At 36.5% G+C, this 24,091-nt stretch overlaps 1 protein-coding gene across 1 annotated transcript in view; it reads right to left on the bottom strand.

Annotated features, from left to right (window-relative positions):
- HSPA14 (heat shock protein family A (Hsp70) member 14) overlaps positions 1 to 24,091 on the bottom strand; it is a 35,741-nt gene that overhangs the window by 10,469 nt on the left and 1,181 nt on the right. The window contains exons 2-12 of the mRNA XM_053716497.1: positions 18,385 to 18,465; positions 18,213 to 18,295; positions 16,902 to 16,950; positions 14,496 to 14,601; positions 14,323 to 14,413; positions 8,126 to 8,230; positions 7,138 to 7,299; positions 5,916 to 6,071; positions 5,144 to 5,246; positions 3,658 to 3,873; positions 2,999 to 3,172 (exon numbers count right to left, since the gene is read on the bottom strand). Of these exons, the coding sequence (XP_053572472.1) occupies positions 2,999 to 3,172; positions 3,658 to 3,873; positions 5,144 to 5,246; positions 5,916 to 6,071; positions 7,138 to 7,299; positions 8,126 to 8,230; positions 14,323 to 14,413; positions 14,496 to 14,601; positions 16,902 to 16,950; positions 18,213 to 18,295; positions 18,385 to 18,465 (1,326 nt within the window). The remainder of the gene's footprint in view (positions 1 to 2,998; positions 3,173 to 3,657; positions 3,874 to 5,143; positions 5,247 to 5,915; positions 6,072 to 7,137; positions 7,300 to 8,125; positions 8,231 to 14,322; positions 14,414 to 14,495; positions 14,602 to 16,901; positions 16,951 to 18,212; positions 18,296 to 18,384; positions 18,466 to 24,091) is intronic.

Genomic DNA, 24,091 nt, shown 5'->3' with positions numbered 1-24,091 from the left:
ATGAACTTTCTGCCGAGAATTTTGTACTTGTTCCGCACTTTGCCAATCCCAGTCCCCAAAAAAGATCTAAAAGCCCTGCAATCAGAAATTATTCATTTTATAAATGGGAAGAAACAATCTAGACTCTCCTATCAGACGCTGACCACACATAGACAACTTGGGGGGGTTGGAGTCCCTAACTTATTGAATTACTACGATGCATCCAGATTGGCCCAAAATGCGCTCTTGGGCTCTTCAGTAGAGAACTTACTCTGGATGAAATTGGAGGCTGGGATTGGACATCTAGATTCACCGGGTGATCTTATTTGGGATAGAATGTTGCACCAGCAACAACTTAAGAAGTGTTCCCCGATTACCTTATTTTCAGTGGATCACTGGAAAAAGCTGTCATCCAATGGGGAATTAATGCCAGAGTGTTCCCCCAAAATGCCACTTAAATATCTTATCCCTAGGGAATATCGGAAACAACTCGATAAATGGGAAAATAAAGGCCTTTACCGGGTGGGGGACCTACTAACACATAATAAAGCACTAACATTTGTCCAGATACGAGATAAATTAGCACCTACCTCCCTTCACTGGTACATATATTTGCAGATTACATCCGCCCTAAACAAATTTATACCGCACATGCACAAACAACTTAGCACGACCTTGGAGAGATTGGCCAGCACCAATACTAGATCCAAAAAATCCATCTCACAACTTTATTTGATGTTACAGAATTCAAAGGGCGATTCCAAGTCGCCGGTTATGCTTAGATGGGAAGCAGATATAAATATCTCACTAGAAGTACAAGAATGGCAAGATTTGCTCTACTCTTCTTGTAGGGGACTGCTTAGTGCTGATCTAAGAGAAAATAGCTTCAAAACCATATTCAGGTGGTATTTAACCCCAATTGCTACATCACATTATATGGGAGGCCGAAATAGTAACTGCTATAGGGGATGCAACTCAGTTGGTACTTACATACATATGTGGTGGGAGTGTCCAAGAGTGGCCCATATATGGTCTAAACTATCAACATATATTAGCACACTCCTAGAAGAACAAATAGTGCTCACAATGTCTCAGGGGCTACTTAATGCTTCATTCCCGAACTTTAATAAACATATCAACACTTTCATTAGGATCCTCTGTACGGTCACAAGGGTGGGCATCGCTAAATATTGGAAGGTGGGAGTGCCGACATGGCAGGAGATATTGGACAGACTTAAGACAACTTACTCTTTGCATGAAACAGCGGCAGGGATATTAGGAACGGTGGATGTATTCCAAAAGGTCTGGTTTTACTGGATAATGCACACAACATAACTCCATTATAGGGGAGGATAGTGCAATCAACATTACTTCATTACACAGAAGGGAGTAGGGGAGAATGGGAAGCGACAGGGAAAGATGATACTGAAACAATGAGGATTCAGTTACTTGTGACCAAATGTTCTGTTTGTTTAATTGGTTTTTAAAAAATTTTTATTATATAAATATAGACAAATGACATCTTTGACAATTGTCTTCAATGAAAATGTAACAGGTCAGATATACTAGTTCTAAGGAAAAAGTTAACTCTAAAATGTATTATGCTGAGCAATAACTATAGGGGAGAAAGAGATAAGAAACTGAAAAGTTGACTACGGTAACTAATGAGAACAGATACCTGATGATATGATAATGTAACTAACTGTATACATAATGTAATGTGTTTCTGGATGTTATTTCAATAAAAACTATTTTAACATAAAGAATTAGATTATACCTTATTTTTGTAGCCATTTCCCCATTTATATACTGTCAAGAGTTGCTTAACTTGGTTTTTGGAAATGTGGTGTTAAAATAACACTAAAGGTAACCGACGGCTTATATACACATATCTGTATGAACATTTGCTATGTATATATATTTTTGTAATGTTTTTAATTCCCATCCTGTACTATATGCAACATAAATGGAAAAAATGTTGTTACTTGTTGTAATAAGCTCTAGGTGGGGTTGCTATCAGGTGTTGATTGAACACCCGAGTGTAGGTGGGCCTATATAAGGATTGAATAGTTTGTTTGAGCCTTGTATGATTAAGGGTTGTGTACACGAAACGTCACTGTTTTAACCCCAGTATGTGGAAATAAAGATTTTTATATGCTTCAAGGTGCTGCCTCTTTGTGAACTTGCAATTTTTTGAGTTATTTGGTCATAACAATGGGTGTTATACATTGCTAGGCACAGTAAAGTTTGTTGATGTTCCATCATGCTGTGGGGCCAGTGCTGGTACTGGGAATCTTGTAAAAGTTGAGGGTCGCATGGATTCCACTCAATATCAGCAGATACTTGAGAATATTGTTGAGGAATCGGTCACAAAGTTGAAGTTATGCCGGAGCTGGATATTTCAACGAGACAAGACCCAAAACACTGCTGAAAATCTACTCTGGCATTTATGCAGAGGAACAAGTACAATGTTCTGGAATGGCCATCCCAGTCCCCAGACCTGAATATCATTGAAGATCTGTGGGGTGATTTGAAGCGGGCTGTCCATGCTCGGCAACCATCAAACCTAACTGAACTGGAGATGTTTTGCAAGGAGGAATGGTCCCAAATACCATCATCCAGACACTCATTACAGGCTATAGGAAGCGTCTAGAGGCTGTTATTTCTGCTAAAGGAGGCTCAACTAAATATTGATGCAAAATTTCTGTTGGGGTACACAAATTTATGCACCTGTCTAATTTAATTTTGATGCATATTGCACATTTTCTGTTAATCCAATAAACCTCATTTAACTACTTAAATATTACTGTGTCCTTCAGTTATTTGATAGATCAAAATGAAATTGCTGATCCAAACACCCAATTATTTATAAATGAAAATCATGGAAATTGTCAGGGGTGCCTAAACTTTTGCATACGACTGTATATATGGAATATATTGTCAGAATACTGAACCATGTTTTGGCCACTTATGTCAAATAACTTAAAAAAGGTGTAGCTTTTGTAAATGCGTGTTTTACCTGTGCAAATTTACATTCCTCTGATACAGGGGTTTTCCCATCAGACTCAAACAGCTCAAGACAAACAGAAGAAATGTTTCCAGGTGCTTGTAATGTATGTTGTCTTCGAGCAGGGAGGGGAGTACCGGATGGAAGGAGAACGGTATATTTGTCTGCGCCAGATTCATCTGCTTCCTGAGAAAATAGATACACATGACATTTATTTTCTAGAATGTTGGTACTGGTTAAATACTTCAGATTCTTTAAATCTCTCTGATCAGGAGAGATTATTTTAAATTATACATCAGTGCTACAAGGTGTTTCACAAGATTATGGAATGACAAATTTTACTTTGAGAGATGTGCGTTTCACTAAAGGGTGAACCTTAAAGACACACATAATACTCTATAAATACTCATACTGCTCAATAAAATACATAAAAAAAAAATCATGGTATTCTCTAAGAAAATTACCCGTCCAGGTCTTGTATTTTTATTGAACTTGCTGGGACTAGAACCGAGTGATTTGTATAGGAACAGAAATGTTGAGAATATATATATATATATATATATATATATATATATATATGTAACTTTACAAGTTTGGCTTTGTGTACAGAACAAACAGCAATGCTACATTTTCATTTTAAACGCTATGGAAAATCAGATGACGTAACCTACCTTCACCAATATGTCACTGGCAGAGCACTCTATAGTTAGAGTATCCAGGTCTGTGGAGAGGTCATCTTTGCCCAGCAAAATTCCTGCTTGAATTGCAGCTCCGATCGGAATCACTTCATCAGGGGGGATGCTGCTGAGAAGTTCAACCTCAGGAAAAAAGTCTTTAATTAGCTGCTGGAGCTTTGGGATGCGAGAAGACCCTCCACATAACACCACCTAGAGTGAAGGAACAAGAAAAACAGCGGCAGTCAGCGGGTATCAAATCTACAGCAATCTTGCTTTAGATATTCTCATATAGTCCCCGGTGCAAATGTACAATGTTAAAGGACCACTAAACACAGTAGAACAGCATAATCAATAGACACACAATAAAAAGACAATGCAAAAGCACTTAGTTTGAATATCAAGTGAGTATTAAAAGGTCAGTTACATTTTCCTTCCTAATCAATAATGTGACAGCCATCGGCCAATCACAGAATGCATATACATATCCTGTGAATCTTGCACATGCTCATTAAGATCTGGTGCCTCAAACGTTACATATACAAAGATTGTGCAAATTTAGATAATGGAAGGGAATTGGAAAGTTGTTTAAAATTGGGTGCTCTATCTAAAACATGAAAGTTTAACTTTGACTTGACTCTCCCTTTAAATTAAATGTAAAAATAAAATCTTGTGTTGTATGCAAACAGTGCAAAAATGAATCCAATTATGTGTTTTACTCTTTCAAAGGGGATAAAACAGCAACGCACTACTGGGAGCCAGTGACAAAAAGCATACATGTGTAGTCATCAGCTAGCTCCCACCTGCCTATTATTCACAGGCCAATCTTTGATTTGAATACATCATTTTATCTAGCATGTATTTGGAGTTTAATAATGTCCCTTCTAAAGGAACATAAACGTGCAAAACAAAAATGTTATCAATGCATTTAAACTCCAAAGCAGCAATGTACTACTGAGACCTAAAGGAACAGATCTGGTGAGACAAGATGCATGTGTAGTCACCAGCTAGCTCCCAGTAGTGCATTGCTGCTCATGAGCCTATGTATGCTTTCCAACAAAGAATACTAAAAGACTGAAGCAAATTTGATATCAGAAGTAAAATGTGGTCTTAAAATTGCATGCTGTCTATATTGTGTAAGTTTTATTTTGGACTTTCATATTCTTTAAAAAAAAATATAGAATATGTTTAACACCTACAGAAACAGACAAGCATTGTAGATAATTGATGCTCTGCTATGCATAACAAATCAAGTTAAAAGGAACAGGTTATTTTTATAAAGCATTTCAGTATTGTATGAATGACCTTTGAACAGTTTAAGTTTAACCTTGGTAAATGTCTCTATTGTATTGCCATATCCCTTTAAGAATCTTGCAAATAAAATGCTCACTGTTAGTATTACCAGAAGAACTGTTAGTATTACCAAACCTTTCTAAATAATACACAATGAAAACAGGTAATATCAATCCATTCTCAGTCTCACCTGATTAACATCACTAGCTTTAAATCCAACCTCTTCCAACAGTTTTCTGATTGGATCAATGCACTGATTAAACAACGAAGAGCAGATCAGTTCAAAACGGGCCCTACAAGGAGAATTAGAAAGTACATGAATAAAAAAAACGTATGTCTAGTTACTCCTTATCGTCATTATCTGAATAAAAATAAGCAAATTAGTTAGTCTATTAAATAATAAAAAACACCTGCATTAATTGACACATCTGGGTGAAATGTGAAAATACTGCTGGTGTCATGGCACAATGAAAAAAAAAAAAAAAAAAGAGGCTAGTTGGCAGTTGTGTGTTGCACCGTGACTTGGCTGTCAAAGTGGTACCTACAAAATGATGCTATACACAAACCTTTTCATTCTGCTTATTATACGCTCTGCTTCCTGAAGACTCAGAAGCTATGGCACATTTATTAATATGAAACACACCTCCATCTACACTACAAGGTGCCATTCTTATAACCATCCCTTTGTGCATGAATAATTATAATGATGATCTTGGTCTTCAGCAAACCCTTTAACATTGACAAATGTTTCACACTGCTCTGATCTAGAGGATGCAAAATTCTCTTATGTCTTCCCTAAATACACAGTGATCAGATATGGATCTAAGTCAGTTCTACTAGTGTAGATATTCAGTCAGTTAACTTATGCTGGACTATAAATTCAGATTGAGGGAGGGAGTTTATAGTAAGCTGTATTTGCTTTCCTGGTACCTCTATAGTAATCATTTGAGAGATGTACTCACCTGGATACACTGCAATCAAAGTCAATGCCATCGTATAGTGAATCCACAAAACAGTTGGAACTTTCCAATGTGGATAGAGAGTGTTTGGCCACATCAGCACTGTTCATAAGCTTCATCATTGCCCGAGCATTCCCTTTAATGTCCAGTTTGTATGACCTAACAGAGGAAGCACAGCCACATATTTTACCTGTTCTATACTGTAAATAAACTGCTGCAGATAAGTAAACTATAGGTATCGCCTATCTTTCCAACTGAGTGAGCAAGTACCTTATTCTATATATGCTTTGCTAGTTATACTGAAACAGACCGTTCTCTTGTTCCAAAACAAATAAGTGTGAGGTTAGAGTCCAATTTGCAGGTGGGTAAACGCTGCTACAAAAAAGTCTGCCTCGCTGATACCCATCTGAAAGTCATTCATTCCAAAAACATGATACTTGCTGATAGAGACTCAAAATTCAAACCTAATAGTGTGATATCAGAAAGAGATCGGGGGATGGACTGTTGTGCTAGGAATGGAAACAACGTCTCTTGTTAAAGCGTATGCAGTGAGGTTTTTAAATACATGCGTGCTGCACCTGCGCTAGGATCCAGAAAATGTGTAGCTCTACTGGCTTTCCTGGTAGGCAAACTAATAGTATTTACTGGAATGCTTTGCTTTAACACTTAAGACAGGAAAGCCAAGGTGGGCACTATTAATAATCCTGCACTCCTGGAAAGAGGAGGTTTCATTTCTTGAATGCTACTAAAGATGTGATTAAAGAGGAATAATTTACTTAAAAACATTGGCACTTTAATTCATTAAACTTTACAAAGACGCTTCTTTTTTTAATATACTTAACATTTTGTTTGGTAAACATACCGCCGATCTTCCGCCCACATCTTCTGCTGTATTGAGCATATTGATAATGAATCCGGCTTCCTCCAATTGTTGTACCCCACGAGCTGGACGCCAAAAGGGGGCACGCAACTGGAGGAAGCTAGAATCCTCATTGATATGCTGAATACAGCAGGAGATGTGGCGGAGGACTGGCAGTCTGTTTATCGTAATGAAATGGTAAGTATTTAAAAGAAAAAAAAAAAAAAAAAAAGGGGAATCGTCTTTGTAAAGTGCCCATGTTAATATTTTTAGATTATGAGCTTTAATTCATTTAAAAAAAAAACAAAAAAACAACTAAGTCTATTATCTCACTTTCTAAATACATAATGTATTTAGGTTACTTACCGCTGAAACTCAGAAGCTAAGTGTTGCGTTAAGGCTTCAGTGAAATAAACACCACCAATATCCTCATAGGATTTTGTTGCCAGAACACGATATATCCCACTGTTAACTTCAATCATTGTGACAGAAAGTGATGTCCCTCCCAGTTTGTACGCCAACACATTGCTGCAATGAAACAAGATCATAGTGAGAAACACTGAGGTCAAGGTTACTGGTGGAAGTGTCATTTCACTATCTCCTATCCATATTTTCAACTAAAAACTTACAATAACTAATTTTATGTTATCCAAGGCCGATGCTCTTTTGGCTGTCAAAAAAAATGGCCAGGTGTTTATGGCTGTAACAGTTTGGGCTTTTCTACATTTGCTATAAAAGGTCATATTATTAAGAACATAATGCATAAATAACAGTACCTAGCAATGCAAATATTTATTTTTCAAAATCTGTTTAATAATGCTAAATCCGTTTAACTTCTGCTCTTAAAGTAGAAACAATATCTATAAAACAAAAAAATATTTTTTATATATACAAATACTAGCTGCAGCAAAACTATAATCACTTTACAAGTTTTACAAATACTCATTGTGTGATTACTTTAAAACGACAGATGAGCCAGGTAGTACTACTACTTCTCTGTGTGCAGACATGCAATAATACCTTTAATTTTGACCATACATTTTTTAATGCAGTGGTGTGTGTTCCATTAAAAGGCACAAGGACGTTCCTTATTGTAATGCAATACCATTGTTAATAAAAATAAGGTGTGTCTGCCTCACACTTTTTAAAAAGGTATCCTGGAGATAGAGCAGTTTAACGAGGAGCATGAAAACAGCTTGGGCAACACAGCTGATTTTCTGTAATGTCACCTTAAACAATTTGATTTTAATTATATATAAAAAAAATAAAAAAAATCAAGGGCAACATTGATATTGCAAAATGTATTGCAGAACCAAATAAAGAAGAAAGTGACATTAAACAACTGGACACCTACCTTTTCCCAGTGGGTAAATCCTGCCCAACGCCATATGCCAAGAGTGCTGCAGATGGTTCATGGACCATTCGTAATATGTTAAATCCAGCGGCTGCTGCAGCTTCTCTGGTAAAGGAGAATAATACAACACGTGAATACACATTCCTGGGCTTAGCACAGGTGTCTGGCTTCTACATAATGAAAATCCTGGTGAAGCATGTTCTGTGATCCACGCTTTACTCATAAACGTGTTTGTTTCCATTAGTAAGTGATGGGGAGGGGGACTCTGCAACTGTCTACACATTGCCAGTTTATTGTTTTGTTAAAAGGCGACATCCATTCCTTTAGCCTGGTGAGGTTGAATTTACTCATCTAAAATTTAAATAGCAATCACACTTTCAGCATGAAAAGAAATCCAATAAAAAAAATTTGGAATTCTGGATTTGGGGATTTGTACCCATACTATAAAAAATGTCTTTAAAAAAAAGAGACATTAAACCCCAAATGTAACCCCTAGAAAATGTTTAAATGATGCTACTATAAACATTATGCTTAATTACATTTTCCTGTAATTTAACGACAATTCAGTTTCTTTCTGGTAAGTGGAAAAAACCCACAAGTGCCCACATGTTTTTTTTTTACAGTCAGTCCCCAGCACTGCAAATTGTGTGCATGTATTTAGGTACAGAGCCTAAGTTGGTCAATATTACGACCTAGTGTTGCATTCTCACTGAGATGTCCTGTAGGTCTTTGCGATGTTGCCACAAAAGGCCTCAAGTTTTGATGAAATTGATCATTCAAAGTCCCCAGGACCAGCAAAAAAGTCAGAATTTGCAGGAGAAATAAAGAATCCTGAACTCTGCATGCACCATCTTGTGTGAAATCTTCTGTTATGTGTGTATCCATTTAACAAAGTCCCTGCAATAGGGGACAGAAATACACACATTTTCTTATCTCTCATTTTTATCCCAAGAGAAAGAAGAATATTAAAATAAAAAAGCAAAGAGCACCATCATCTCCAATTCCTGCCAAGCCACATTTCAACAGGGCTACATATATCCATTAAACTAGCAATCTTACATTAACCCAAATTATGGTGCGGGATCTTATAACTCTAAAATAGGGGTAAAGTCCAAGAAGCAGCCGCACCACATAAATAATCCTTTATTAGGTTAGTACAAAAGCATAAAAATAGGGGAACATGGTTTTGGAGTTAACACACCATGAAGAGAAGAAGGATTACTACTGGATAAACACATTTTTACTTGTGGTGGTGACCAGTAGGAACATCATATAAACTGAAAAAAAATAGTGTATATTTCATACAACCAGTCACCGATACATCTGAAATGCAATATAATGTGCAACTTAAGGGGTGAAGTGCAGAAGCTGGAAGTAGATCTATTAAACAGGGACAAAAAAAAGGGTCATTAATTGTAGTTATTTTGTCCTCACGTTAATGATAAACGTGTGAAGGGTCATTATAATGAAAAATGACAGCTCTCATTCAACGGGGCATGCAATTTTATAACTATAGACCCTGCAACTCTATGTTTTTTTTTTTTTAAATAATTTTTTTATTGAAGTTTAGCACATAAATTTACAAGCAAACATCGCCCTGGGGCAAAAATTACACAAGTGTAAATAATACATTGTCTATAGGTTGACAATTTTTGGAAATAGAGAAACAAGATATACATGTACTAATATAATTACTTATCAAATCGTAAGCTGGAAAATAGACAATAAGTTTAGGCGAAATGGAATACAACTTCATTTTATGTTATCCGTTTAATATATGCTCTCCACAGAACTGTAGAAAATAAACAATAGAGTATCCAGGTTAGAGAAGTCAAGCTGTGGAGAGTTGGCTTATGCATCAGCCACCTTTGGGCTGAGATATCTAGGGGGGGGGGGGATATTCAGCGGGTAAGCACCGCTATACGTATAGGAAAGAGGGAGGGGGGGAGGGAGCCTTATATGAGTATGCAAAGTTTAAGGTTTAAAGTATGAGCTGGGAGGTTAGAAATGTCCAAGGAGGGGGAGTCCCAGGGCTGACTAGGGGTTATTAAATCTAATAAATAGCGAATTAGGGTATTCCCTGTCGATAAGCTTCTCCTTTATTGGTGTGATTGTATCAATATTGTTGAAGGGAAGTTAGCTAAAATAGGGGCATTATCAGGGCGTAGAATGGTTTTAACCCTGTATAAATTACGAGCCAGGAGATTGTGAGAGTAGGTTGGTCTTGACCATATAGCGGGGTAGATGGAATGTACCCCTATTGGCTTGCCTTACTTAGGGGGAGTATATACGCTGTCAAGACCTAATAGAAGCTCTTTATTTTTTATTTTTATTTTTTTATAGAAGTTGTACTCGTAACACAGGCCTTAATAGTAAACAGGTCAATAATTAACAGCAATAAGAAGGGGTGATTGCATCTGTCTAAATAACCCGTGTGGGACATATAACAAACCTGGGCATGACACCTTGTTTATATTATACAATCAAATACTCATACACATATAGTAGGCGATAAATATACCTTGCATATAGTTGTTACAATATTAGTATATAGACTGAACAGTAAGCTGCATGACACAGGAAGGTATAAGCAAGGCGTATTAAGGCAAAAACCATTTAAGTAATGCACAGATTTTTAGTGTAATAAATATTTTAACTAATGTAGAGAGCTGTACTCGTAACACAGGCCTTAATATTAAATAGGTTAATATATAACAACAATAAGAGGGAGTGATTGCATCTGTATAAACAATCAGTGTGGGACACCGAACAAATCTGGGCATGACACCTTGAATATATTATACACTCAAATACTCCTATATACATAGTAGGTGGTAAATATACCTTGAAGCAGTAAAGTATGTGCTTGATGATATATGTAACCTCATATTGAATTTGAAATCACATAGTAGAGATATCAGGCTACTACATTGCATAAATTCATACCAACTGTATCACATAGTTATGGAACAGAGATATTGACCAACACCCTTAAATAAGATACTAAGAGAGCCGTTGCATTACTTTTTACATATGGAGAGATTTTAAGTCAGTTAAAAATGTTATGTCTCAGTTTAAGAAGCTTAGGTGTCTATTCAAGCTCAGTCCCAACCAATCCGATATCTATAGAACCCCATATTAATCCATTCTAGAGATAAAAGTATATGGGGATAATGAAGGAAGTGGCACTAGGAGTAAGTTTAGTTAGGCCATAATAATTATTCCTTAATATGAACATAGCCACACACAACAAAAAACTTTTGTACTCCTATAGAGGGAGCCTAAAAACATTTACACACAAGCTAAAAACAGCAAGTATAATTAGGTCAAATTTAAATGTATTTCAGAAAACATGAGAGTATTAGGAGACAGGGTCTAATTTGGCCATTTAGGTGGAGTGAGCGCCCATGCGCCGCTATCTAATGAAGCTAGGCTGACATCTCATAGTATTTAAAAGGTTAATTGTCAGGGGTAAGGGTAGACTTAGAGATAAAGTATCTAGATATGTTTTCCTCCGTGACAATATAGATTATTGGTGCCCCATATATATATATATATATATATATATATATGTTTAAACAGGGGCATATAATATAAGCTTTAAACATACTGCGACAGTTTGCACCATCTAAATAGGGTTGTGTAATAGGTACTATCTCCTACAATCAGCTTTGTATGAGGATATATGTCTAAGTAAAACTGAGTGCTACCAAGCTCATTAAATTGACTCATATATAAGATAGATATACTTTAAGTACCAACACATGCAGGAGCTTACATATATGTATATCCAAATAAGACATATCTAGAAAAGCTCTAATGGTGTGAAGTAATAATATTTGAACAGAATAAGAGCCAGTATGATATGATGTGGCATAAAACTAGTGAGTAGCTGTATTACATTCCTGCACCTATATTTACTGTGAGTGACAGCTGGCACATAGCAAAAACAACATTTTTGAAATATAATGTAAGTCCAGGAGGGGAACATGGGAAACATATATGCTTGAGTATGTACCCTCCTATGCTTTACCTCCATGTTTTTAAAATTACCATGTACCAGTGTTTCATGAAATGAGATATATGAGGTGCCAACAGCATGTTTAGTGCACATTTAAGTCTTTCAAAGTTAGGCCAGTATAATATGATGCGGTATAAAACTAGTGAGTAGCTGTATTACATTACTGCACCTATATTTACTGTGAGTGACAGAGCTGGCACATAGTAAAAACAACATTTTGAGATATAATGTAAGTTTAGAAGGGGAATATGGGAAAAACTTAAATTTAGAATAAGCTTTGTATGTAAGAGCATTATCACAAATTAACCCCTCAATCCAAGATTTTCAAGCTTATGAGCCGTCATTAGGATATAATAGATCAAATAGATCAAAAAATATAGGGCAGTATCTTAGTGATAGATCAGTATTGCAGAGCATCAAGCGTTTGTTAATGCCATCTCTTAGTAAGTTCCTGGGTGAAAACAGTGAAAACAAATACTGCTGAATTAGTAACTATCACTATATTTGTAGTAACAAGTGTGCAGAGCAGAAGGGTAATACAAAAACAACTGTCCAACAGTTCACTACCATCAGTCTTGTTCCTTTTGTAATGGGCAGTGCCCTCTTCTGCTATAGGAATAAGCCTTAGGTGAGACTTCAACCAATACCTCTTACAAGCCGGGGAGTTGCGGGGCCAAACTGAAAAACTTTTGTGTCACAAACCATGAACGCAGATCTAAATTCAAAGTCTGCGTCCCATCTGACTCTCACTGTGTCGGTCTGATGCAATAGAGGGCAATAATCTGCAGCCATAACAAGAGCGCAGGGAGCGACCATGGAAAACCAATCTGACCCCATATTTGAAACAGCTCTGCTCGCTTTTGTCTCACTATCAGTGGGAGCACAACCAAAAGCCTGCACCTTATCTGTGTCGGAAGGCCCCAACAAGGAGGAAGCATCAGTTTCCCAGACGCAATCTTGTGCCAGTAGAATAGTAGGCAGTAAATCTCCATCGCGGTAGTCAGGCTCCTCTATGTTAACAGAAGCCGACAGGTCTAATGTTTGCCCCAGCGCCTCCTTCTAAAGTATCCGTTTCGGTGCTTCTGCGGTATTCACCGCGAGTGTTGCACAATCAGCTGGCCTCAAGCAATATCGGTCTTGTGAAGGGCAAGCTAGATCCTTAGCGCCGTTCCATCGTAGTGATAATTGGCGTCGTTCTGTCGGAGTGTCTGTCAAGGGGGGCTCTTTAAGTGCGTCTCCAGACAGGCTTCTCGGTATTCCCCACGTTACTGAGATCAGCGTGTCAGTTAGATCAGTGTAGCAGCTTGTTATCTGCTGATCCAGACCTTGTAATAAGGTGTAAAGTAGCTCCTGGGTCTCCTCCATGTTGAGAGCAGTTTCAGGCTCAGACCTATTGACGGGTATCAGCAGAGGTAGGCCCAAGTATCCGGCCTCACTCGGTGTAGCAGATCTCTATAGTGAGGGTGCTAGACACGGGGTTAGCAATTAAAATCGAGTCAGGTAGAGTGTCCTTGCTTTGTAGATCGGCTGATAGATAATTTAACATAAAATTTAGCTCATTTTATTTCTATATTTAGTTATTTTAGTTAGGTACGGCCTAGGAGCTCAGAAGACACATGTCTGATCACCTCGGCTGTTGGCTCCGCCCCCCGCAACTCTATGTTTTAACGCCCGCAAACGGGGATAAACACAAAGTTAAATTACAGCTAAGCCAATCAGCAGCACTAGTTGCCGATTGGGTCAGTGGCAGTTTCTGCTAAGGAACTGAAGTTCTTTGAATTAAAGCATGTAATTGTTTCACTATAATATACCTTTAAAGGTCATTTGGGTTAATGCTTCTTAATGATTAGCTTGTTTATTAAATCTAAAAAAAAAAAAATAGGTTATTTTAAAATGATAGTTTTTATACTTGTAAAGGTGTGTCCCTATCTGACAATAGAGCTGTGGAAGTTGCCTTTAGCAGCGAGCAGGCAAATTAACTCTAACATTTCCTGTTTAAAAATCAAATATGTTTAACATACATTGGCCTCTTTAGCAGCTACATGTTCATATGTGTGATAGAAAGTGACTAAGGTTAAATTATTTTAAATGCAAAACATCACTGATGGAAAATCATATTTAATCTTAACACTACACCTCCTTGTTTAGAAACACTCAAATCTTTGTACAAACTCACCCAAGAGACTTCTTCTGAGCTTCTCCAAAGTCGAATGGAACCGTGATAACCGCATCGTTAACGTCAGAGCCTAAGGCAGACTGGGCAGTTTCTGAGGGGCAACAAGCAGACTAGTCAGAGATGTGTAAATACAATAGAGGGGACAACCTCAGATTCACACAAGCCTAGAGTACCTTTCATTTTACTGAAGATTAATTTCGCAACATCTTCTGGGCTAACGAGCTTGGTAATGTCATCAGTATCTATTTCATACCTGGGTTTCCCTCCCTTCTCTATAACCTGGTAAGAAAAAACAAAAACAGAATTTGTGTTTTTGCTTATTGTAGAGAAGAGCAAAACTCAAACAAAAAAAAATAGTATTAAATGGGGTTAAACAAATAGTTTAAATGGGTTAAGCCAGCTCAAGACCAGCAGTGCAGTACCTGGACCGAGCAGAACACATCTGGTGAGCCAATGAAAAGAGACATGTGCTTAGTCACCAATCAACAGTTAGCTCCCAGTAGTGTTTTGCCGCTTCTTAATCTACCTAGTTATTTTCAGCAAAGGATGCCAAGAGAACAAAAACTTAATAGAAAGGAAAAGTATCTTAAAATTCCACACTCTGTTTTAACTGAAAGTTTAGGAAAATAATGGCGAGTCACTTAGGAGTGGCATATGCATGTAGCTGTCAATCTGCTGCATCTCCAAAGCCAGACCATAGCTATGTGTTTAGCAAACAGGGATAGAGACCAGCACCTTTGTATCCTCCTTTAAGGTGTGCCCATCACAAAAGTAGTATATGTATCCTCCTAAATTTACAATCCACAAGAAAGATGTGACAGGTCCTCCAATAAAGCCTGTTTAATTGTGGTGCTAAGACCTCAGAAAATTGCAATGTTTCGGACCTACATCGTCCTTAGTCATGCATAGATAATACAGGTGAACATTTTTATAACTCAGTGTGCTAAGAAAATGAATAAATCCAATATACATATAATAGTGACATCTTGTGGTACAAAAAGTATACTACAAGAAATAAAACAAATATATAAAAACAAATGCAAATCAATCTATCTTTATACAGACCATTGGGATGTAAAGTATTAAGCTATTGAATCCACCATACTTTTGTTTAGCTATGCTTTTAACCTCTTTGTGAAGATGAATTAGTTCATTAAGTGCTCCTTCCGTTGCATAATTTTCCTGCACATATACAGCACTAATAAAACAAACACTGAATAAAAGCTTTGTGTACATTACTTGAATTGTGTGGACCATTGATCAGCATTGTGGATGCATCAGATTTTATTCTAAAGTACTGATATCAAATTGACTTAATTCTCATAGCATACTTTGTTGAAATGTATCTCCTTTCCATCACAATATACCTAGGTAGGATCATCAGTGCCTGTGTCTTGAACACTAAATGGTAGCAGTGTTTGCAATATATAACATTGTTACAAACATCACTGGAAGCACTGCTATCGTATAGTGCTCAAAACAAGCACACACTGATGAGCATACTTAGGTATGGCCACATGGAAAAGAGCTAAGTTATAACAATGAATACCCAGAGAAAGCGGTACATTTTAACTTACATTTGCCTTTAATGTTAATGTGACACAGTATGCAATTTTTTCCCATTCTGTTTATGAGAGAGAAGCAGTTAATACAAATATTTTTGCATGAACAAAAACAATCAAATTTTGAAGATAAACTAACTTGAAGTGAATGACTATGTGAAGTGAAGTCCAGGGACTCCTGCTTATTAGCTGAAAGGGGCAACTCCCACATAAGCTTTGTTAATCTTTCTGTATTCAGCAAAAGGAACATCAATTTACAACTAATAAAGCCCTGCAATATACTTTGAAACTTTACCATATCTTGATTTCTTGACAATTTAAGGAATCCCTATATTTTAAAGAATTAAATGCCAATTTATTTTTAACACATTTAGTACAAATTACAGTCAATCATATAAATTATACACAAATACCGAAAAGCAAAATATGAGAAACCATGTTTGCATCTTATATAATCTTATGAACAGAAATTAGTTTTCTGTTAAAGGGACAGTCTACACTAAAATTGTTATTGTTTAAAAAGATAGATAACGCCTTTACCACCCATTCCCAAGCTTTGCACAACCTACATTGTTATATTAATATACTTTATAACATTTAAACCTCTACATTTCTGCCCGTTTCTAAGCCACTATAGACAGCCTCTTAATCACATGTTTTTGTATTTGCTTTTCACAACAGGAGACTGCTAGTTCATGTGGGCCATATAGATAGCATTGTGTTAATGCCCAAGGAGTTAAGATTTAGCACAACAATACTAAATGCAACTCAATAGATAATAGATAAAAAGTCACGTGATCAGGGGGCTGTCAGTAGATGTTTAGATACAAGGTAATCAGAGGTAAAAAGTGTATTGATATAACTGTTGGTTATGCAAAACTGGGGAATGGGTAATAAAGGGATTATCTATCTTTTAAAACAATAACAATTCTATTGTAGACTGTCCCTTTAATTTGAGATATAACCAGCTTGTGATGGGAATAAACTTAATTTGTAAAAATCCTAGAGATCACTTACTCTGCATTTGCTTTCAGATATGTGTTTCTGAGCCAGTGGATCATCATACCTGAGTACAAAAATATATTCTTGTCAAAAAGAACAGTAAACACCTTGAGAGTTTTATACACAATGATTAGTTATGCATGATACAACTGCAATATATATTTCATTATTTAGCCCCTTTTCATGTAATTTAACTCAGAAAATTGTACAATTTTTAATTCTGAAAACTTGAAAAGCAGCCTGCTGAAGGCGAACTCTACATATCTGTCCCTAATTGGCTTTATAAAAGATTACAACGGTAACACAATGCAGTTTAAACTAAATTTATGAATGTGACTAGCTTTGTTGTCAGTAAAGCCCAGATTGGCTCCTTTTAAAGGGATAGAAAAGTCAAAATTAAACTTGCATGATTCAGATAGAGCATGGTGTCATTTTAAGAATCTTTTAAATTCACTTCTATTTTCAAATGTGCTTTGTTCTCTTGTTGAAAAAGAATACACACATACCCTACACTAGCAGGAGCTAGCTGCTGATTGGTGCCTGCACACATTTGTCTCTTGTGATTGGCTAACTAGATGTTAGCATCTAGCTGTCTGTAGTGCAATGCTGTTCCTTCAGCAAAGGATAACAACAAGATATAAAGCAAATTTGGTAATAGAAGTAAATTGAAAAGTTGTATAAAATTGTGTGTTCTATCCAAATCATTAAAGAAAATGTTGGTGTTTCCCGTCTATTAAAAATTAGGCAAATGGTGGGTGGAGTTTGGCTACTGAAAAATAATTGCAGTAAAAAGAATGGTAATTTGTTATAAAAATGTTACAACTTAGCCGATATATTATTCTATAGCAACACAACAGAAATGTCTTATTACCGGGTGTTCTGTCCCTTTAAATGACACCTGACATAATACACAGACTGGTCATGTGAATAAAATAGGAAGCAGTGCTAACAATGTGTTTCCTCTCAGTTCACAGATTTAGCTTTACATTGTGATGCTTCCTTTACACAACATGTAACAAATTTAATTTGTCAAATTTCTGGCTTTTAGATTTGGAATAATTTGTATAGCTCTGATATTATTATGTTACAGGGTTTGAACAGATATGAACAATTACCAAATCTAAATCTTGGGGGGCTACCGACAGGACTTGTTTTAGCTCTCTACATATCTGGACCATATAAATTCACCTGTGTTTAATATACATATTACAAGATGGTAAAGTATTGTCCTATCTTGATTCATTAAAAGGACAATGATTGGAGCAAATCAAGAGATTCTGAACCACCATAAAATCTGGTCTCTAAGGAAAAATAAAAAATGCTCACCTCTTTCCAAGTATCTGCTTTACTTTCACAATGGTGTTAGCTGCATTTCTAACACGGCTTTGTTTTGCTGCCAGGCCAACAATCTTGAAGGGAAAGAAAAATAAAAAAAAAATAGATTAGTTTAAAAATGAAATCATAATTTGATCACAATTTCAGTACAAGTTCAAATTACCACTTCTTTTTCCTGAAATCCAACCACAGCGGGTGTGACTCTGTCACCAGCATCGTTCGCTATCACATCAGCCCGTCCATCCTAAAGACAGGAAAATATCATTTTGTGCTCCTTAGCCAGCTCACATCTATTTAACATCAGTAAAATACACCTCCTAAATAGCTACAAAAACAACATGTACACATCTGCTTTTTTAAAATGGAGGACATTGACAAATTATATTTGAATAGTGATGTAGTGAAAGAATCTAACATGAATGATGATTTTCTTTTATTGTTTACAGGGATCATAAAGGCAAAATTAAAAATAATAATAAAAAAAACCCTCATGATTCAGGTAGAGCAAACAAAAACATTCTGATTTACTTCAATATTCTAATTTGCTTTGTTTTCTTGGTATCCTTTGCAGAAAAACATAGCTAGTGCAGTAGTGCACTGGTTTTCAAATCTGTCCTTATGCCTCCCCAACAGGGCAGATTTTCAGGTTTACTTTGGATAAGAGTAGGTAAAATAACCATGTTTACTAATCAGCCGATTATTTCACCTGTGCTCCAGTTCAGATATTCCCAAAATGTGGCCTATTAGGGAGGTCTGAGAACAGGTTTGAAAACCAGTGCAGTATTGCATTCCTACGTGTAAATGGTAAAGTTGTTTAAAACTGTATGCTCTGATGCATGAAAGAAAACATTTGGGATTCATGCCCCATTAATTTAAAAGTGATTGACATGAGCATAAGAGTATACACCTTTTGATTTTTTGTACAGTTTGCTTTTGCTTCTAATTCTTGCAATAGAAAGTACTTTACATAACCCTGATTTATCAATAATGGGGCGTGGGGATTTGCTAGGGAAATCAGAAGTTACTTTCTAACACAGGAGCCAAAAGCAGGATGTGATTGCCAAACAGGAAGAAACTGTTAGTGTTCTGTTGCAGTCAAATGCTAGGAATCCGAGATGGGAACTTGATCTACAATCTTTCCACTAATCCCCTCCCTCCTGGCACGGTCTTCCACTTCCTGGTTTTGGCAACAGTCAGGATAGACAGTCTACTAAAATGCAAAACCCAAGCATGGCAAACAAAACCGAGCCATAGGTGACTAATGACCCTACAAGAATCCCTGCCCTAAACCTCGGACCATAAATAAATTCACCCTTGTATATAATCCACCAGTCATTTATTTTTTTAAATTACTGAGTTCTAAAAATATTGATCAATGAACTAGAAAAAAATAAGTTAAAAAAAAGGGACCGTAAGATATTTTCAATTCTTAACACTTACCGGTAATACAAATTTACATCATTTTTACTGTAATTATTTTTTAAAGGGATAAAAAGATCAAAAATTAAATGTGCATGGATGCATTTCAATTTGAAATCATTTATATAAGACCTTACCTGATAAATTAATTTCATGGTTGCGAGAGTCCATGAGCAGTTACATACATATACATTCCTACCAGGATTAGGCAAAGTTTCCCAAACCTCAAAAGCCTATAAATACCCCTCCCACATAACTCAGTTTTATAGATAGCCACGTAGTGAGGTGTGTAAGGAGTAAAAGCCAATAATAAAAAAAAAAAAAAAAAAAAAAAAAGTGCATTAAACAAAAAAATATAACTCACAAATGGATGGGGCCTTGTGGACTCCCGCCACCATGAAACAAATTAATTTATCAGGTAAGTTCTTACATAAATTAGGTTTTCTTTCATATAGATGGCGACTGTCCACGAGCTGTTACGTATGGGATATAATACCCAAGATATGGAAGTCCACGAGTAACAAGAAAGTGAGGGATAAAATAAATAGCTTTTTTTCGCTGACAAAATAAATCCAGAACCCAAAATAATGCCTTTTATAACAAACCCCCCCTCAAATTATAGGCACAATTATCAAACTGAGACAACTGCCTAAAGGACCTTTCTACCAAAAGCTGCTTCTGATGAGGCAAAAACATCAAAATAGTAAAATTTAGTAAAAGGTATGCAGAGAAGACAAAGTGGCTGCTATGTAAATTTGATCAACTGAAGCCTCATTCTGATTCTAGTAGAATGAGCTGTAATTCTCTGAGGTGGAGACTGACCCGCCTCCAAATAAGCTATGTGAATCAAAAGTTTCAACCAAGAAATAGCAACAGAACAAATAGACTAGAAGTCTGTCTGAAATCTTTAGTAGCATCAACATAATATTTTAATGCTCTACCATCCAAAGAATGCAAAGCTTTTTCAGTAGCATTTTTAGGATTATGACACAAGGAAGGAACAATAATTTCCCTATTGTTGTGAGTTAACCTTAAAGGGACACTGAACCCAATTTTTTTTTTCCCCGTGATTTAGATAGAAAGTTGCTTAAAATTGCATGCTCTAATTTAATCCTATTATCAAATGTTCTTCATTCTCTTGGTATCTTTATTTGAAAAGCAAGAATGTAAGTTTAGATGCCAGCCCATTTTTGGTGAACAACCTGGGTTGTTCTTGCCGATTTGTGGATTAATTTAACCGACCAATAAAGAAAAGCTGTCCATGGTCCTGAACCAAAAAAATAGCTTAGATGCTTTCTTTTCCAAATAAAGATAGCAAGAGAATGAAGAAAATTTGATAGGTGTAAATTGGAAAGTTGCTTAAAATTGCATGCTCTATCAATCACAAAAGAAAAAAAAAAATTGGGTTTAGTATCCCTTTAAGTAAAAATGTAAAAGAAGTCTGCAAAACAGCTTTATCTTGACGGAAAATCAGATAAGGAGATCCGACAATAAATAGTCTAGCAGAAGAGATAGCCAAAAGAAACAGCACTTTCCAAGAAAGTAGTTTAATGTACAAAATATGCATAGGCTTAAAAGAAGGAGCCTGTGAGACCTTAAACACTAGGGAGGAAAAATAGGTTTAATAACAGGCTAAATTCTAATTAAAGCCTGAACAAAAATTTATATACATATATATATATATAGTAGATGAGCAATTCTTCTGTGGAACATTACAGAAAGAGCAGAGATTTTGTACCGGTGTTCTAAATTAAGTTGTCTACCGCGTTGGAATGTGTCTACCAAGTCCCTTCCGGTGACGTGAATCAGCTGTTTAAGGTTTATGGCGCTCACTACGCATGCGCTCGAAGCCCAACCACCTTAAAACAGCTGTTTAAGGCACAATAGGTGACTGAGCTGCATCTTAACCACAGGGGAGTGTATAGGGACTGCGAGGGCCCCTCACGCACATGACCCATAAAGAATGCAGCACAGGGATTACTGCTAGTATACAGAGAGAACAGATATTGCATCTGTGTTTATTAGTATCGGACTTGCACAGTTTTATAAGCGAGATCTCTACACTACTCTAAATTCAGCGATCTGTTTACAGCATTTAACGTGCAGCCAGCCTAATATAACAGTATGAGGGCACCCACAACATACTTAGCTAATAATCACAGGGCCCGTGTTCCCATTTTATCCAGACTGACAACTGTTTAAAGCAGGGTGAGAGGCGCCACACGGGCCCTGTGATTTTTAGCCAAGTATGTTGTGGGCGCCCTCATACTGTCATATTAGTCTGGCTGCACGTTAAATGCTGTAAACAGATTGCTGAATTTAGAGTAGTGTAGAGATCTGACTTATAAAAAATGTACACTGTGCAAGTCCGATACTAATAAACAGATGCAAAATCTGTTAAATCTGTATACTAGCGGTAATCACTGTGCTGCATTTGTTATGTGTTATGTGCGTGAAGGGCAGTCCCTATACAGCTGTTTGAAGGATGTTGGGCCTCTAGCGCATACGCAGTGAGTGCCACAAACCTTCAGCAGCTGATTTACGTCCCCGGAAGTGACGTAGGTCACGCATTCCTATGGTAGACATGTTATTTTAGAACACCGGCAGACAAACCTTTATCCAACCCAACCTGAAGAAACTAAAGAATCCTAGGAATTCTAAAAGAATGCAAGGAGTAATCATGAGTAGAACACCATGGAATATATGTTTTCCAAACTTTGTGATAGATCTTTCTTGAAACAGGTTTGCGGGCCTGAACCATAGTGTTAATCAGAGTCAGAGAATCCTTTATGACTGATAACTAAGCGTTCAATCGCCATGCTATTAAGTTTAGAGACTTTAGATCTGGATGGAAGAAGGGACAGAAGGTCTGGTCTTAGAGGAAGAGGACACGGCGAGCAAGGTTTTTTATACTGCTTGGACTTATTCCAATTCGAAGAAGGTCTCCAGACTGAGTCAGGGGATTTAGGGGAGGGCACCATTTTCTGTTCTCTGTTCTGATGAAAAGAACGAAAACGGTTGGGACCCTTAAATTTCCTCTTAGACTTTTTGTCTTGAGGAAGGAACATTCCCTTACCTCCAGTAATAGTTGAAATAATAGAATCCAGTTGAGATCCAAATAAATTCTTTCCTTGAAATGAAAGAAATAGTAATCTGGTCTTAGATGGCATATCAGCATTCCACAACTTAAGCCATAAAGCTCTTCTGGCAAGAATAGATAGACATATTTTTTATGTTGATTTTTATGATATCAAATACTGCATCGCAAATAAAATTATTTGCATTTATAAGTAAATTCAGAATGCTGGAACTTTCAGAGTCAGAAGATAACTGCTGAGCAAGACTGGATAACCAGAAGGTAGAGGCAGCAGCTACATCAGCAATAGATATGGCTGGTCTAAGAATATAGCCAGTATGTAAATATGCCCTTCTTAGAAAAGATTCAAGTTTTCTATCTAAAGGGTCTTTAAAGGAAGTACTGTCTTCCGAAGGAATAGTAGTATGTTTTGCTAGAGCAGAAATGGCCCTATCAACTTTGGGGACTGTTTCCCATAGCTCTAAATAAGAAGTAGGTAGAGGATATAGTTTTTTAAACCTTGAAGAAGGGTTAAAAGAGGTACCTGGTTTAGACCATTCTTTATCAATGAACACAGAGAAAGCATTAGGTACAGGGAAAATCTTAGGTTGTTTGGCAACAGTTTTATACACGGAATTTAAACGATTACAGGGTCTATCATCAGAAGGTTTAGTTTCTTCAATCTCTAAAGTAACTAAGACTTCTTTTAAAAGAGAACGAATGTGCTCAATTTTAAACAAGAAAGAGGAATTATCAGGTTCTGTATATGATAAGGAATCCTCAAAATCAGAGGGATCCTCAGATGATGAATCAGTATTTTGTTGATCAGTGCATATATTACTAGTAGAAGGTGATACCAGAACTGATCTCTTACGTTTATTTGAAGGCGGTAGTGCAGTCAGGGCCTTCTCAATTTCAGTAGCAATAAACTTTTTTAGTGCTGGTTGTATATCTGCATGCATCTGTATGGAAGAAACAGTTGGTGCATGTGTACACATAGATTGATTGGTATGCAACGAAAATTCTAAACATGAGTCACATAAATGAACTGAAGAAGCTACTTCAGTTGTTTTACAATAAGCACACTTAGCTTTGGTAGAAAGGCATTCAGCCAGCTCAGTTTCTACGGAAACTTCAGGGACAGGATAGAGCCGCAACATTATGGCAAAAAAAAGAAAAAGAAAATATGCAATAAAAGTATTAATATAATCCCCTTATTGTAAAAAAATAAACAAGCTTTGAGGTATGGAAAAGATTGCTTAATTTTTTTTATGCTAATACTACCTTAACAAAATTGCTATGTAAAGAAAATCAAACAAAAACTCTCTAACTGATATGAAGCCCTTGATGTGTTTGAGAGCACACAGTAAAGGGG

This window comes from Bombina bombina, chromosome 6, assembly GCF_027579735.1.
Source record: "Bombina bombina isolate aBomBom1 chromosome 6, aBomBom1.pri, whole genome shotgun sequence".
Taxonomy (NCBI): Eukaryota; Metazoa; Chordata; class Amphibia; order Anura; family Bombinatoridae; genus Bombina; species Bombina bombina.
This window is presented reverse-complemented; position numbering and strand designations above follow the sequence as displayed.